Source organism: Puntigrus tetrazona, unplaced genomic scaffold (genome assembly GCF_018831695.1).
Source record: "Puntigrus tetrazona isolate hp1 unplaced genomic scaffold, ASM1883169v1 S000000008, whole genome shotgun sequence".
In the NCBI taxonomy this organism is placed as follows: Eukaryota; Metazoa; Chordata; class Actinopteri; order Cypriniformes; family Cyprinidae; genus Puntigrus; species Puntigrus tetrazona.
In genome coordinates, this window is record NW_025047688.1 from 777,159 (window position 1) to 794,562 (window position 17,404).

A 17,404-nucleotide genomic window follows, 5' to 3' on the forward strand; every position below is an offset into this window, starting at 1 on the left:
CAAGTGGGAACCGAGTGGTGCCTGTAGCTTTCTTTATTTCACGTTTATCACGTTAACATTTCTTAAACATTACAACAGTAACTTAAACAGCACTCTTCTTCCTTCTTTCTTGAGAAAATAAGTAATATTAGAAGGGCAGTCAATACATTCTCAAGCTACTGAGAGATCTGAAAACTCAATCACAACCTTAAAAATGGTTAAATGTATGTTTTTTAAGCAACTTATAGAAATTTAAACACACTTCCCGCATACTTTTTTTTAAAGTGTGCTTACTAGTTTAGAAGCAGATCTCTTGGAAGTGGTGAATGCCTCACAGATTTCCAGTACTTTTCCGAACTCCCTGAAAACTGCAGTTGTCAATTGACAGTTTTCAATCCATACAGTATAGAGACAGCGCTCATAAAGGTAATGCTTTTGACACTGTCGATCATAACATACTAGAAAGACTTGAAAACTGGGTCTGGCTTTCTGGAATGGTACTCAAATGGTTCAGGTCATATTTAGAAGGGAGAGGTTATTACGTGAGCATAGGAGAGCATAAGTCTAAGTGGACGTCCATGTCCCACTAAGCTCAATTGTTGCACCTCTCCTGTTTATTCTGTATTTGTTCCCACTGTCAAATAATGAAGAATATTAGACAGAATGGAGGCCATTAGACAGCTGCGGCTCATCCAGAATGCTACTGCTTCACAAAGCATTTTAGCACTAAAATTTACCTCTAAATGTGTGAACTGTTAGGAGTAGTGACGACTCCTACACTCTCAGAAATAGCTAAAAGCTGTGACTGTCACAGTACACGAACCCTTAAGGTACAAACATGGTGACATAGTGAAACCGCTCCAGTGACAGCTTTTGTACCTTTATTTCAGAGAGTGCAAGTTACTAAGACCAACTCACAACTACCCTAAAATGGCTGTTGCCAACAGTCTGCCTTGGACAATAAAAAGTTGGGAACGATTTTTAGGTTTTGAAGGTTATTCCAAATCCAATTTTTCCTTTGATTGTATACTTTTCATTAACCAGTTGGGCATGAAGTAACAGCTGTTTTTTCATAAAGTTTGGTTTTCTTTTACGCTTGCATGTCTTAATATGAGCCATGATTACTACATTCTGCTAATTAAAAGTTTTGTATGTGCATATTCACTTTTTTTGTTGTTGTTGTTTTTACAAGAAGCATACTGTCACACCTCACAAGAAGCATGGAATGAGAAATCAATGACCTTTTCAAATAAAGGTTTTTATTCATATAAAGCATATAGAAAATGGACAAGACCTTAAATACACAGACAATTGCAGCACTAATAGCTAGAAACACCAGAACCAAATTACATAATGAATGGGAACAGAAATTCTGAGCAAAACAACACACACAGGTCAATAATCCTGAAATATACAGGCTGCCAATTACCTCAACATATGGTATAAATATTATATTGTTTAATTAGTGACACTTATCCTGCATCTGTATCTATCTTCTTACTAACAGAACAGTCTAAAACCACAATTGATATGTTTTTGTGGTATTTTACAGTTACATTTATTAGCATGCATATTACTAGAAAATTAGCCATTTATTAGCACTGATAAAGCATATATTAATGCCTTATTCTACATGACCTTATTCTATATCCCTAATCCTACCCTGCTGTAAAATGAGGATGCTTTCAAAAAATAATGCCAGAAATATATTTTCGTCATCATTGAACTTCTACGAACAAAATTAAATCAACATTTAGTGAACATCCTTTGCATTTAAAACAGCTTTTGCCCTCTGTGCACCTGAGCATAGTTTTTCAGAAAGCTTTGCAGGAGGTTTCACAATTCACAATTAACGGCAAAATGAATTTCCAGGAAATGTAAACTGATATTTCTTACTGACACAAAAATGTACAAATGGACAAAATGTAGAAATAACTGACATAAATAACAATAATAGTGACAAAACATTCAGTAACGTCCACATCTGGAAAACCCTCAACTATACCTAACCTAACTAACCTCAACTATAAAAATGGATATGCAGTTGTGTAATGTAATCAAACAATTACATTGCAACAGTATTTTTTGGGAGTAGCTGTGTTTTACTTAACTTTTAAGATTTCTGCCAACTTTTACTCCACTAGGTTTCCTAAATAAAATGTATACTATGATACATTTTCCTGAAGCATATAATTGTAGACATAAGTACAATAAATATCATATACTTTAAGATTTTCTTGCAAGATCTCTGTACTTTTACCTAAGTATGGCTTTCAGGTACTTTTTACACCACTGTGGATATGTTACATGGACAATGTGTGATAAGCACAACAAACTCAAATGTCATTTAGAAAATTTATTTCATACGAATCAGGCTTTTGTGTGCATGTGGACTTACACAGAGACACTGAAGACTTCAGAAAAACTCTAAATCCAGCACAGAGGGGTTGAGTGAATGTGGTGTTAAATGTGTGTAAGTGTGTGAGTGTGTGTGTGTCAGAGACACTGTAGAAAGACAAAGTGCTGGCCAACACATCAACATAAACTCCTACTCTAGAGGATTGATGGACAGCAGGTATATTAGTGCAGCTATCATTGTGACGGACAGTGAAACTTTGATAACTGCAGTACAGACACCAGGATTTGTCATTGTATCCAAACCAACAGTCACGGTTTGCTCCTTTCCTGCCAATCCCTTTATGTGTCACTGATATTTCAGCAAATCCACTCCATTCAGCCTCCCAGTAATGGCGTCCAGTCAGACTCTCAACACACAGAACCTGCGGCTCCTCATCAAACCTCTCTGGATGATCAGGATACCCCTGCCTCTCTTCCACATATGTGATCTTCCTGTGCTCATCAGAGAGAATGAGTCGAGTGTTTGCTGTGTTTGGATCCAGTGTGAGATCACATGCATCTGAACACAAAAAAAAAAAAAAAAAACATCAGTGTGGGCAAACTGAGTAAAGTGAGGATGTTTTAGCTGACTTAATCACAAAGATAGGCATAGACATACATTTTCGTAGTCCTGCTGTAATTCTGATCTCTCCTCCATGATCCGTACTATAAATACAAACACACATTAATGTTAATCTGCATTATTCACACACACATTCAGTATGTCAGTATTAGTGTTTGACATACTTGAGTATCTTCAGTGAGTAGTTTGGGTCCTCCAGTTTGTGTTTGAGCAGCTGGACTCCTAAGGGTCCTGGGTGATTGTAACTCAGATCCAGCTCTCTCAGGTGTGAGGGGTTTGAACTCAGAGCTGAAGACAAATAACCACAGCCTACCTCTGTCACCATACAGCAAGACAACCTACAGATGGATCAGATTATTTCGTCATCTACAAAAACACACAAAAATCATTCAGTCACTTTAAGGGAGCTTTCACACTAGCACTTTTGATGCACACATGGGTTCGATTGATATGCATGGTTTTGTTTTATTAACTTTTTAAACAAATGTGTATTTGCTCAAGTTAAAGAAGTTGCTAACTCTAACATCTGCTGTTTCTCTCAATGTGCACAGTTTTACAGAATTAAAATGTGTATTGTTTTATTTAGTTAAGTAACGGTGCATTAACAGTGTTTGTTTAAAATCTCTTAACCTGTGGGAGGACGCCATGTTGGGAAACATTATTTAGTCTGGTTCCAGTAAGGAAAGGGGAGTAAAGTGTTAAATACAAGGTGGGTGATCAGTTGAGGATGGGCCAGAAACCATGATTGCTGTCAGTGCCATCTAAAGGAATTCTAGGCCCATTGCATTGATTTTGCTCTGGGACCCCCCTCACAATCACATTCAGTAGGAGTGGTCAGTGTCCCCAGAGAACATCGTTCGGGGCCCCTCTCAACTGCTGGTCTTGTCATGGCCAGGGTAAGCCTCATCTAAAAATATGAATGGTTTGAATGGTGCATTTTGATCATTGGTTGTGAATGATGTGTTTAGAGTCTTGAAGAATTACATAAAGTTCTGTATTGGTGCAAAAATCGTAAAAAATTTACCTGATAAAAATGCACTGCAATTGCAAATGTAAGCAATAATGTAATTCAAAGAAATCAACATTAAATGATAATAAACAACATATACTCTGCCCTTAAAAAATGCAATATAACATAAAGTTATTAAATCGTTCTGATTTTAGAAAAATCTAAATGAAAACTAAATGAAAACGTTATAATGTATACTAAAAGTAAATGCGCTTTTATTTAAAATAATTAAGTCTTTAAAAATAACGTTTTTAATAATTAGCAGCTTTTTTAAAATATATATTTACTGTGCATTTTTATTTAACACACATACCAGTTAAAACCTACCTCAGTATCTCAATCTGACAATTTGGGCTCTTCAGTCCATCAGAGAGCAGCTTCACACCAGAGTCCTGTAGATCATTGTTACTCAGATCGAGCACTTTCAGGGAACAGTTTGAGGACTGAAGTACTGATGACAAACTCCTGCAGCTCTGAGCAGCGAGATTACACCCAGAAAGACTAAAATGGAGCAGAACACTCACATGAACAATCATATTATCTAGGCATGCATCAACATTGTACCAAGTTGACTGTTAATTATTTCTTAAATGTTTTAAAATACCTTAGTATATGCAACTGACTAGGACTCTTCAGTCCATCAGAGAGCAGATTCACTCCTGAATCCTTTAGATCATTGTTACTCAGATCCAGCTCTTTCAGGACACAGTTTGAGAATTTAAGAACTGAGGACAAATTCTCACAACTCTGTTCAGTTAGATTACAGCAAGAAAGACTAGAAGAGATGAAAAAACAAATAAAATTAACTCTTTTCCCCACCAAACACAGAATTTTCATATTTTTAATCAATCATTTCTGTTTATATAGCGCTTTTAGCAACAGGTTGTATCAAAGCACTGAACAGTATAAAGTAGAAGAATACAATGATAGGGATGTATTATGACGAGACTGTTATTAAATGCAGAGACGGTCTCTGTAATCAATTCGACGATAATTGCTAGACGTTAAGTGTCCCCAACAAAGCAAGCCAGAGGCGACAGCAGCAAGGAACCAAAACCCCATCCATGTGTGTGCATGTGTTATATGTGTAGGCTAGATTATTGTTGTGAGATAACGCATCCCCAACAAAAAACTAAAAACATTGCTATTATACACTTAGTGCTGCTATTATACATTGTTTAGGGAGCAGACACACTCTGTCAGTTTAAATCTAGATGAAAGACCCAACTCTTTAACCTAGCTTACACATAACAACCTAATATGCTTCTATTATTCAAATCCGTTAAATAATTGTTAGGCTGCATTAATTAGATCAGCCAGAACCAGGAACACTCCCCATAGCACAAAATGTACTTGTTACATTGTGAGAAGAATGGCAGTAGTCTGTTTCTTTTCTTTTATTTTGTTTCTCAGTTTGTATCCAGATCAGATGGTGGATCAGCATCAACAGATGACCTTCATCAGAGACCAGAACACCTAGATGAGCCCTGTGGACAGCTCATGGTAACCAGACACGCACACATACACACACAATCTGACATAGCTGCGTTTAAAATTGAGCTAGAAATTAAGTGCTGGTCGTCCGACCAGAGAACTGGCCCCATCTAAGCCTAGTTTCTCCCAAAGCTTTTATTTCATCATTCTGTTACAGATGGGGTTTTGGTTCCTTGCTGCTGTTGCCTCTGGCTTGCTTAGTTGGGGACAGTTCATTTAATTTAAAAAATATGTCTTGTTATTGTACATTACTATCAATCTATTCTCTTACTTGATACTATTCAGTGTTTTGACACAATCTGTATTGTTAAAAGTGATTGACTGATGAAAAGAAAATTGTTGCTTATCCTCAGGAACCCAAAACAGAATATTGGTAACATTATAGTAACAATAAGATGAGCTCCTGGGCACAAGGAGATAATTTGATCATTCTATCATTCAGGTTCATTAAGATCAGAGATCTCAGAGATCAGACAAGATCCTGAATGTTTCCATAAACTACTGCTGTGCTTCAAATTTTTGCACATTAAAAATGTATCTGTCATGATTTCTGCTTTTATTCTGTGTTTCATCACCCTTTGCCTTCATCCAGTCTTGTCAATGTTGGCGTTATTTAAGTTACTAGTGTGTTGGATTATCCATGTGTTGGATTTCATGTTTGTTGGATTGAAGATATTATATCATTTAGGAAATGTTTAATTTTAAGTGTGCTATATTCATTGCTAGGCATGTTTCTTAATTTTTTTTATAAAATCAACACTCACAGAGCTTTTGTGCAGTTGACTACAGCTGGTATCAGTCTTCTTCTCCCCTCATCTGATGTGTTGTATTTCTTGAGCTCAAATTTATCCAGTGGCTCCTCTGACATCTGAAGCATGTAGGTGACTGCTGAGCAGTGAGCAGGAGAGAGTTTCTCCTTTGAGTGTTTGTCTGATTTCACAAACTCCTGAATCTCTCTAGACAAAGTCTGATCTTTAACTTCCAGCAGACACAGGAACAGATTGATGGATTGACTTGCTGAGAGATGTTTTTGCACTTGATTGTGTCGCTTCTTAATTTTACATACATACAATCCATAATTGTCATCAAGACTCTTGATCTTGTGTTTAATGTACTGTGTGGTTTCTTTGATGCTCTCTGAGCTGTTCACTGTGCGTGTCAGTAGATCCTGTAATAGTTTCTGATTGGACTCCAGTGAGAGGCCCAACAGGAACCGTAGGAACAGATCCAGCTGTCCATTCTCATTGTCAAGAGCTTTATTAAGTACTCTTTTATGCAAATTATGCAGTGAATCAAACCATGCTTCTGTAGTGTTGCTAATGTAGTTGTAAAAGACATGTAATGCAGCGAAAAACTCCTGAACACTCAGATGGATGAAGCTATAGACTTTCCTCTGATGAATTACAGATTCCTCCTTAAAGATCTCAGTGCAAATCCCAGAATACACTGAGGCATCAGTGACATCTATGCCACTCTCAATCAGATCCTCCTCATAGAACATTACATTGCCCTTCATCAGCTGTTTGAAAGCCAGTTTAGCAAGTTTCACAATCACTTCTCTGTTGGACTGCAGCATCTCTGGATCTCTCTCTTCATACTTATGCTTCCTCATGTTGATCTGAATCAACAATAAGTGGATGTACATTTCAGTCAGGCTGCACAGAGGAATTTCTGCATTCAGATCTTCTTTCAGGAGCTTTTGAAGCACAGTGGATGAGATCCAGCAGAAGACAGGAATGTGGCACATGACGTGGAGGCTTCTTGATCTTCTGATGTGTGAGATGATTCTGTTGGCTTGATGCTGGTCACTGATTCTCTTTCTGAAATATTCCTCCTTCTGAGGCTCAGTGAATCCCTGAATTTCTGTCAGACGATTTATGTATTTGGAGGGGATCTGATTGGCTGCTGCTGGTCTGGAGGTGATCCAAATGAAAGCAGAGGCAAGCAGCTCTCCTTTCATAAGGTTTAACATCAACGCACCCACTGATGAAGTCTCAGTCATATCACAAACTTTCTGCTCATCTGAAAACATAAGTGTGATTCTGCTTTCATCCAGACCGTCAAAGATGAACACAACTTTACACTCCTCATAAATCTTTAAGTCCAAATCTTGAAGCTCAGGATGGAAGTCCAGCAGAAGATTGTGAAGACTGTATTGATGATCTCGGATCAAATTCAGCTCTCGAAATGGAAGCATAAACATGAAATCTACATCCTGATTGGCTTTTCCTTCAGCCCAGTCCAAAATGAACTTTTGCACAGAAACAGTTTTTCCGATTCCAGCTATGCCTTTAGTAAGAACAGTCTTGATCAGTTTCTTCTTCTTCTTCTTCTTCTTCTCACATCCCGGTTCAGGTAAGGCTTTAAAGATGTCATTGCAGTAGATTGGAGTGTCTTGTGATTGTTGTTTTTTGGGTGTTTTCTCCATCTGTAAAACCTCATGTTCTTTATTCACACCTTCACTCTCTCTCTCTGTGATGTAGAGCTGTGTGTAGATTCTGCTGAGGAGGGTTTCATTCTGCTGGAATTTCATTCCTTCAAATAATCTCTCATACTTGTTCCTTATGCTGGTTTTGTGCTGGTCTTTGACTCTCTGAAGAACATTATTGATTAGTCCAGGAGAATCCTGCTGCAGGTCTCTAGTATGGACATGTTTTAAAACTCTGCAGAAACAAGAACTAAGGATTTAATCTCATATTAAATAATTGCCAATGCTACTGTTGTAAGGATAAAAGGACCTCAGATACTTCCATTTCCTATGAAACAAAGAATGCAAACATACATACACCTTGAAGACACCCCAGAGTGGAGGTGTAGTAAACTACCTTCCCATTTGGTTCTTTATGAAACCCCTCCATCCATATTTCCTTCTACTCAGCTTACTAAATGGAAATGCCAATGCGAGTGAACTAACAGTCATGTCTACTATTATTTGAAATGGCTCAGTGTAACTGGTGCAATGGTCTTATTTCTACAGAAGTAAACTTAACAATAACAAAGATTTGAAGATTTCATAGATATTTTACTTATTGCAGTGGGTGTGCCCTCTCCAAAATCCATTGGATGGTCCATGGAAATGACCTTCTGTTCCCACTGAGGTGTAAACTACCCAAGTCTGACACCTGGGTTAATGCAAATTCCAGTTCTTGGTACTCTCCTTCTTTTGGGGAGATGTTTCATCTTGGTTTTGTATTTGTATAAAGGAATGTAGCAAAAGGGTCAGGGCCGATTCTGTAACCAGAAAGCCCATAGTATGAAGTGTTTCTCTACACTTCATACTATGTATTTCCTAAGGTCAGGTATGCACATTTTACTATTAGATTATTCTCTGAGAACTTGATGTTTTGTATTAATATGATGTGTTTCAATTGGCATAATACATATCTACCTGACTGATAATAAATTGTTACATTTGGTCTAATGCTGTTTCACTCTTTAATTATTGATTATGATATATCCTTGCTAGTGTCGTGCACCCGAATGAACGAGTGAATAATAAAGGGTTAGCTAGAATAACCAAATAATGAAATACTAAATTAGAAACAGACAAATAACCTATTTGTATTTGAACCTAAAATTTTTCTAAATATGAGAATACATTTTATGCACAAAAAAGAACATATAAAAACTTATAAAAACATAACTTTATTTTTGTGAACCTATGCTACATAAATCATAACTAAATGAAACAATGACATTGGTTGAGCTGCATGAGACGCAAATTCTCACACTACTTTAAAATGCATTTTAACAATCACACCTTGTTACATGGTTCAATAGGGGCTTTCACACTACATAGATCTAGATACTCAGTTCTAGAACTAGCCAGCAGGATGGATCCTAGAGATGGCCCGCTTTTCCTCTGGCCGCTTTTCTAGTTGCATTCGCACCAACAGCAGGAACTCTAAGACAGCCAACAGGAATGTCTTTTTGCAATAAAATGCTGCAATTGGATCCCTCCTAGTCTGATGTTTCGCAACATTATCAGATATCAGATTATCAGATGGGTACAGGAGAGAATCTTGCAAAGATTGTGAAAGATGTGTTGGCTGGTTTAAATTTGGCCATTTCTGGATTACAAGGGCAGGCAAATGATGGTGCAGCAAATATGGCTGGCAGGTATTCTGGAGCACAGGCCATCATTAAAAAAGGAACAACCGTATTGCCCCATACACATTTGTACCACATTTTTGGCCCCCTGCTAACAGGATATTTTCCAGATTCTTCTGGACACCCAGATCTGTACAGAATATCCCTTTAAACACAATTGGAGATGTCCAGATCAAAGTATAATATGTCAAGTACAATATATAACGTTCAGTCCAGCAGTGACGAAGCAAGCATCATTCAGGGCATGTGTCCAGAGGTCCAGGGTTGATCAGGTGGAAACACTTGTCAGGCTTCTTCTTGTCACTTACGTGTCCTCAGCACAAGCTGAGAGTGGTCAGTGGTCTCAGAAGACTAAAAACATGTAGTACCATGACACAAACAAGGCTAAATAGTGTCATATAAACAAGGAAAAACGTGATCAATTGGAGAGAATATATATATACAAATACATATAATCCTCTCTCATTCATGCTTCATGTTTTATGTTAAACGTTGTTGCAGTTATGTTTACAGGAATTAACCTACATTGTGGCAGCTCTAGTATAAGGCTTGAATCTCTCTACAGCTGCATTATAAAACCCAAAGAGAAGAGATGGGTTTTTAAGAGAGAGAACTTTAACTCCGGTAAATTGGATGCCATTCTAATGTGAACTGGTAAGTTCAAAGGCTCTGGATCCTGTGGTTTTTGATAATATAAAATAATAACAAGGTTTATTTGCACAGATGAGCATGGAAAGTAATTTGCAGAGGAAACAGGTGAGCTTTCGAAAGTCAATTACTGGAATCACAGCGATATTGAGTACAGTTCTTATCTTCCAGTAATCCGGTTTACAGGGAAGACAAAGGAGACCCTAGGGGCACACATCTCAAATCACAGAGGACACTGACAGAGACACTGGAGACAACAGGGACCAGGAGAAAACACAAGATGTAAGTAGCAAGGTAGGTCTTTCGTCAGTACTTTGTAGGAGTGAGGGAGAGAGTCCACTTCGTGCATGAACTGCGGTGTGTGTGTGTGTGTGTGTTCGCTGTGATCGGGTGATGGTAGAACCTGGCAGATCTGTGACAGTGGGTTTGTATATCATTAGCCCCTGATTCACATACTAGAAATGCCCCTGGTGTAGATTATATGACAAATGCTTAAACTATAAAATATGCGATTATATGAAATTAGTCTATAAAATAAACCTTTTTCAGTTTTGCTGATTTTTATATGTCATTCTCAGACCCTCCATATGATGAAACAGTGAATGCTACAGACCATCATCTCTGTGTAATTTTTATTATCTTGCTTACATCTGTTGAACATTAAACAATTAGTTACATATAGGCTCTCACCTGGGATCAGAAGTCACAGGATCATCTCTGAACTGAGGATGAGCATACATTGATTGATCCCTCAAAGACACACAGCTCTCACTGCTCTCTCTGTGCTCCATAATTAGAAACTGAAAATTAGACCTACATATGGAAACATAAGAGAATAAATAATTTAAAATTACAGATTCTGACTATTCCAGTAATTGTAGTGAAAAACTGTAATGCTACACACACAGATATTTTTGAGTATTCTGAGCTTCCAACCTTGTTACAGCAATTTGTATAAGATCCTTTTGTGCACCAAAATGGCAAAGTCATAAAGTAAAGGTCTATATTTAAGTGTAAGAACGTTTTAGACTGCACAAAGCACAGAACTAAATGCACTTTAGTGCTGCTTAATCTCTGGACCCATTTATTTAACCACTTGTTGGTAAATCTCCATCATACTAACAGCAGCTCTAATTAACTGAATGTAGTGGTTCATACAGTGAATACGGAAAGAATTCAGACAACCCTTAAATGTTTCACTCTTTATTATATTGCAGCCATTTGCTAAAGTTTAAAACATTCTTTTTCCTCATTAATGTACACACAGCACTTCATATTGACAGAACACAAAATTGTTGACATTTTTGCAGATTAAAAAAGAAAAACCAAAATATCACATGGTCCTAAGTATTCAGACCCTTTGCTCAGTATTTAGCACCCTTTTGGTCTTTCTGGGAAAGATGCAAGAAGTTTTTCACACCTGGATTTGGGGATCCTCGCCATTTCTGTCTGTTTGCATGGTAAACGTTGGTGGACAGCCATTTTCAGGTCTCTCCAGAGATGCTCAATTGAGTTCTACAGCAAAGCACCTGAATACTGGACCATTTGATATTTCAGTTTTTCTTTTCTAATAAATCTGCAAAAATGTCAACTATTCTGTGTTTTTCTGTCAATATGTGGTGCTGTGTGTACATTAATGAGGAATCAAAAAAACGAATTTAGCAAATGGCTGCAATATAACAAAAAGTTAAACATTTAAGGGGGTCTGAATACTTTCCGTACCTACTGTATATCAGGATTCACCACAGCATTATAATTTGGAAGAGACCAAATGAGAGCAAAAGAGAAACTGGAAGTGAGATGCTTTAAATATATCAATATTTTAATATATTTGCATCCATAGTTCTGTAAGTATTTCCAACATAAAAAAAATCAGGCCCACTCTTAAACATTTTATTACAATACTGATGTTTCAATATAAAAAATAATATAATTATGTTAAAATGAATTATGCTTGATAAATTAGATCTGTATAGTATTATACTGGTTTAGAAGCCATTTCACACCTTTGAGACCTGAGATAGAGTTAGAGTTAGTTTTCTGTGACAGAAAATGGAGAAGAAGACTTGGAACATACCCTTAAACATTACGCGCTGTACACAAACGAACATGAAGCAATACATTTATTAATATGTGTTAGTGATGGTTAATAAAATAACAATCATTCAGTGTTTGTTCATGTTTTTGTTGTTGACGAATGGTGAGACGTGGGCTGGTGATATTATCGTTTTAAAAAAATATACAGGTTTTCAGATTTATCCACTCTGTGGACAAACGGTTTAAATGTCGAGTTTAGCATGACAGCGACGCGTAAAATAATAAGACACATAAATGAGCTTACCGTAAAATGATATTTATGACAGTCTTCCGAACGTGAATCTATATTCTGTAATTGTTACTTTCGCTTTTGACACTTAAAGGCGTGTCTATCCTCAGGACGCACACCGCGCATGCTCAACAGGCCAGGTGTCAACAACACACTAAACCCCGCCCGTTTGTTTTGTTTCGTTTCGTTTCAGTTTCGCGCTAAATGTTAAACGTGCTTCACTGGAGTGTAACTTGATTTAGTCTCATGAAAGTAATACTATTGATATTCTGGCCCACTTCCTTAGCGTTTTAGTTAGACTTCATTTAAATAATTTTTTTTTCTAAATGACAGAGTTAATAAAAATACATTTGACACACACACACGCGTGCGAAAGACAGTCTGCATGGATTTCGCAATCCTATAAAATCATTGTAAACCACACTTTGGGACATGGGTCACATTATTACCAAAGTCTGTACATTGTCTTTCCTCTAAGCCTGAAACGGGTTGATTTGCACAAAGCTCATCTTTCTAAAAAAAAAAAGTGAGATGGGCTCTGATTGACCAGCAGTCCAGTGATTGGCCGAATATCTCAAGCATGTGAGGTGATGTTACGCCCCTTACCATAATGTGATGCCATGTCCCGGCGCCGCGACACAAAAACAATAAAAGCCATTACAAACTAAGCATTTGTTGCATCCAGTGGAGACTTAGTACTGTCTTTTTATGCGTCGAGTTGCATCAGGCCTCGTAAACACAACACCATGTCTGCATTCGTGATTGGAGAACTGACAAACGAGCACCACCCTTCAAACAAACACAGCGCCACAGCAACACTTCAGCAAGTATAATAGCTCCGCCTTCTTTCACAGTGTAAACATTTGGCGGTGTCATTAAAATAAACCCACACTGTGATGTAGAAAAGTGGGGGCGTGTTTAATTTATCTCTTTGGCTTTCGGTCTTCGCAACTTTAGGGACCTCATCTATCCACTAACAGCTTGTGGCACTCCAAAGAGAAAGGAAAACTTGAAAAGGCATAATAGATCACCGTTAATTTACAAGGAAACGGAGACGCAAATGTTCGTACTGTCGATGTTAGCAAAATGCCCTGTTTGCTGGGATTATAGTCAATTGTTTTATTGAATTAGAGGTACCCTAACACTGTCATTGCATAAGGAAAAAAAAAAAGAATCAACAAATATTTAAAAATATTTAGTGATTTTATATCATATGAAAATCATCCGTCAAAAATGATAAATAATTTTGATAATATAAAATACAAGTCAAATCTTGGTTGTAATACATGTTTCAACAGATATACAAAGTTACTTGTTTGTCCTTAATAGCATACTGCTTTTTAAAATACAATCTCATGTTTAAAATAAACGATTAATCAGGAGTAATATAAACACTTTATGACTGAAATAATGCTGTATAGTGTAACTGAACTTACAGTGTGTTAAATGTTACAATAGTGCAAATATTTTCAAATATCTAAAAAAAAAAGCAGCAAGGAAGGGAGGTACACACATCTATGTGTTCTTAATGACAGCAGAGAGATGATACAGCGCAAATACAAAAGACTTCAAGGACGTCCACGACAGCAGAAACTATTCTGAACGTTCAAAATAACAGATTCTTCTGTTTCTTTGAGATCTGCTCAACTCAAAACTCTGCTCATCCGGATTCTTCTGCTTTTCCGTTGCGTCTGCGTGCCTCGAGACTGGACTCTTGGTCGGTCCTGGCCATCTTCACGTTCCCTGGGCTTGAGCTGTTATAGCTCACAGTCTGTGCGTCTCCTTCTTTTGGCCTCTTCCAAGAAGGACGGGTAGCGATCCAGAGAACGAGACCGCCAAACGCGACGATGAGGAGCCCGAGGACGTTTACCAAAACAGCTTCCGGCGGAGAGTCTTTATAACCAGGGCTCTTCCTGTAAAGCATTGGTGACTAAATTAAGATCTCCTCTATCAAGTGCAAAGTGGCTTTGACTTGGACAGGAACTGATTGTGTGCCCAGGGCTGAATTTGTATGGTTTGTGTTGTGTGAAGCTGTACTTACAGGCTAAATATGAGTTTCTCTGTGATGCCCATGAGAGCTGTGGCTATTCCACTGGTGAAGATGAACAGGCCGCTGTAGATGTGTATAGGCATGAGAGCAGCACGCACATACACTGGAGTTACAGGAATCAGATAGACCGCAATGCCTATAACTATCTAATAAACAATGAGAGAGAACAACACATCACACCTCAGTTTATTAATTGTTAAATAAGATTTCTATTTTGAATAAACGGTGTGGTTTTTTAACTTTTTATTGATTATAGGTTCCAAAAAATGAACCTAAAAAAGCCTAAAAAAACCTAAAAAAAAGCCGCAAAATTAGTTTCCAACATTAATCATAAATCAGGATATTAGAATGATCACTTAATACTGAAGACAGGAGTAATGGAAGAAAAAAATCTGCATCGCTTTACATGAATAAATTACATTGTACAGTACATTATAATAGAAAACCATTATTTTGAAATATTATTGTGCTTTTTGTATTTTTGATCAAATAAATGCAGTCTTGATGAGCACAAGATACAAAACACTTTAAAAGTGTGAGATAATTACATTTTTTTTTTACTTTTCTTTATGTTCAAATATTGCTGATTTGCAGATAAAATAATAATATGAATACATTAATATTGCAAATAATTATTGATGATAAATGAGCACCAATAAGAACTAATAATATCTCAGCAGCAAATCAGCATATTAAAATGATTTCTGCATGTAATGCTTACGGGTACCTGCTGCTAACGTTTACTTTTACCATCACAGAATGCCATAGTTTCATCAAGACATACATATAGAAAACAGTTCATTTAACATAATATAAAAAATTATTAATAATATTTAAACAAAAAAGATTTTAAAAATGCAGCCTTGGTGGGAATAAAAAAAAAATCCCTTACAAAAAATGTTACAAAATCTTGATTATTCCAGTCTTTTGACTAGCAGTGTATTCAAAAACAGCAGCTTTTCTGAGTCAGAAAGAGAGTGGAAATGGTCTCGATTAAATTAAACTGTGTATTTAATGTGATTAAAGTGAAATAAATGTGGCAAAAGTGTAGGTTGAAGTGTCAGACGTAGCTTGCCTGAGCTGGGTAGAGTATGACAGCAGCCAGGCCAATCCAGCTGTGCAGACTGTACATATTGGGGATGTTCTTTGCGTTGTGGAAATCGAACACGGCCACCACAGATATGACAGCCAAGAAGAAGGCGAGAACGTTCAGCCCGGCGTGGATGAGCTTCATCATCTGCTTGCTGCACCTCCAGGTCCATGGCAGCCTGTACACTACTATTGCTGAAGACATATAAAACAAAATAACAATTCTAAGTATTAAAAAAAAATAAAAATCAGGGGATCCGCGATAGCTAAAGCATGGTTAAAAACAAACGAGCGGTGAGAGAATTTGATTGGCTGTAATTATCGTTACATCACTGCTGTCTATGTAGGCGGCTCGGCGCGGTTTGACACACAGCCACCATTTTAACTCAAACAGCGTTTGAAAAAAGTTTCGCTTCGTCTTTTAAACACATAATAGAAGTCACTAACATTAATTTCCGTTAAATTACGCAAAAAGCAACATAATTTCACATTTACATAACTAAAATGATTCGTTTTTTAGATTCCCACACGACCAGCGGTAGTTTAGTAGCTAGTCCCGCGAGCTGTTAATCATCTCGAACCCTTGAAGACTCAGGAATGCAAAGCCTCCGCTGGGAGGAACGTAAACAAGCTCCTCACCGATTCCTTGAAGAAAGATAAACCCGATCACCATTAAGAGCGGGTGCCAGTTAAACTCAGCGGCTCCTCCGTCCCAGCCGAGCCCCTCTCTGTAGCGCAAAGCCCAGGTCAAAGCCGAGGCGATCGACGCGAACCCGAGCGCCAGAGCCAGGGTGAAGAGAAGCAAGAAGTGCTTGTAGTCCTCCATCCTCGCAGTCTGCACTAAACTACGGCAGAGACACGTCGGATGGGGGCTGGCTCTCTTCTGCGCTTTCTCGCCGTCTTAAAGCCTAGTATGCAGCCTATCTGGGCAGCTGGGAGTAAAAATGCAGTTGTAGGGTGATGCCAGTCGTACCAAAAATGCAAACTAGATAGGAGGCAGGGAAGGTTTTTGACTTCATTATAAATGTATGATGTCCACAGCTCATCTGGTTTTAACCTGAAGTATGGCCCGTCCTTAAAATGCTATTTGTGAAATTTAATTACATTCATTTATTTAGAGGAGCATTTATCCAAAGCGACTTACAAATGAGGACCATCGAAGCAACCCAGAGTAAAACATAATAGCATTTTAATTATATAATAAAAAGAAAAATAGATTAATAAATATAAAGGAAAAAAAAATATGTACACTCATGATGCCTGTAGTGTTGACTGCGTAGTCGACTCACTAGATTGTGACGGAGACTTCTTTCTTTCCCTTTTTTTTATAGCAACACAATTTTGTAACTAACCATGTTGAACTTATGCAACATCACTAGTTTCACAACGATGACAAGAGAGTGTCACAAACTAGTCTTTATTAGTAAAGTAACAGGTAAATAAAATAAGGAATAGAAAGTTTTCCAAGTTAAATTCAAATGAGATCTGAATATATATAATATATAGATATGATATATATATATATATATATATATATATATATATATACATACAACATATCTTTTGCTTGCCAGTTCTTAAAAATCAAAACTGAAAAATGTAATTATATGTAGTTCTGCCAAATGATTAATCACATCCAAAACAAGTTTTTGTTTACATCAGTGTATATTATGTATATATATGTAAATACAAACACATGCATGCATATGTAAGAAAATA

At 37.2% G+C, this 17,404-nt stretch overlaps 2 protein-coding genes across 3 annotated transcripts; both read right to left on the reverse strand.

The window, feature by feature from the left end:
- Nucleotides 1-1,269: 1,269 nt before the first annotated feature.
- On the reverse strand, nucleotides 1,270-12,625 carry LOC122332326 (NACHT, LRR and PYD domains-containing protein 3-like). 2 transcript variants are annotated; one of them, XM_043229655.1, is made up of 8 exons: nucleotides 12,562-12,625; nucleotides 10,911-11,033; nucleotides 6,227-8,125; nucleotides 4,573-4,743; nucleotides 4,296-4,469; nucleotides 3,124-3,297; nucleotides 2,996-3,042; nucleotides 1,270-2,896 (listed from the first exon to the last, which is right to left on the reverse strand). In XM_043229655.1, exons 2-8 carry the CDS (start codon nucleotides 11,009-11,011, stop codon nucleotides 2,316-2,318), a joined length of 3,147 nt encoding a protein of 1,048 aa, XP_043085590.1. In that variant the 5' UTR covers nucleotides 11,012-11,033; nucleotides 12,562-12,625; the 3' UTR covers nucleotides 1,270-2,315. The 2 variants fall into 2 exon arrangements, with proteins under 2 accessions (XP_043085590.1, XP_043085591.1); XM_043229656.1 differs by having other exon boundaries at nucleotides 2,760-2,896; nucleotides 3,124-3,274.
- Nucleotides 12,626-13,730: 1,105 nt separating this feature from the next.
- Nucleotides 13,731-16,600, reverse strand: LOC122332327 (plasma membrane ascorbate-dependent reductase CYBRD1). The gene is made up of 4 exons (XM_043229657.1): nucleotides 16,325-16,600; nucleotides 15,672-15,880; nucleotides 14,588-14,742; nucleotides 13,731-14,459 (listed from the first exon to the last, which is right to left on the reverse strand). Exons 1-4 carry the CDS (start codon nucleotides 16,509-16,511, stop codon nucleotides 14,207-14,209), a joined length of 804 nt encoding a protein of 267 aa, XP_043085592.1. The 5' UTR covers nucleotides 16,512-16,600; the 3' UTR covers nucleotides 13,731-14,206.
- Between the last annotated feature and the right edge of the window lie 804 nt (nucleotides 16,601-17,404).

Coding starts and splice junctions, on each gene's coding strand:
- LOC122332326 (XM_043229655.1), bottom strand. CDS start 11,011: ATGGAGCACAGAGAGAGCAGTGAGAGCTGTGTGTCTTTGAGGGATCAA. Junction 4,470..4,572: donor AGTCAGTTGCATATACTAAG/GTATTTTAAAAC, acceptor GCTCCATTTTAG/TCTTTCTGGGTGTAATCTCG. Junction 3,043..3,123: donor TACTCACTGAAGATACTCAA/GTATGTCAAACA, acceptor TTGTATTTATAG/TACGGATCATGGAGGAGAGA.
- LOC122332327 (XM_043229657.1), bottom strand. CDS start 16,511: ATGGAGGACTACAAGCACTTCTTGCTTCTCTTCACCCTGGCTCTGGCG. Junction 15,881..16,324: donor TATCTTTCTTCAAGGAATCG/GTGAGGAGCTTG, acceptor ATATGTCTTCAG/CAATAGTAGTGTACAGGCTG. Junction 14,460..14,587: donor GAGAAACTCATATTTAGCCT/GTAAGTACAGCT, acceptor AATGCTTTACAG/GAAGAGCCCTGGTTATAAAG.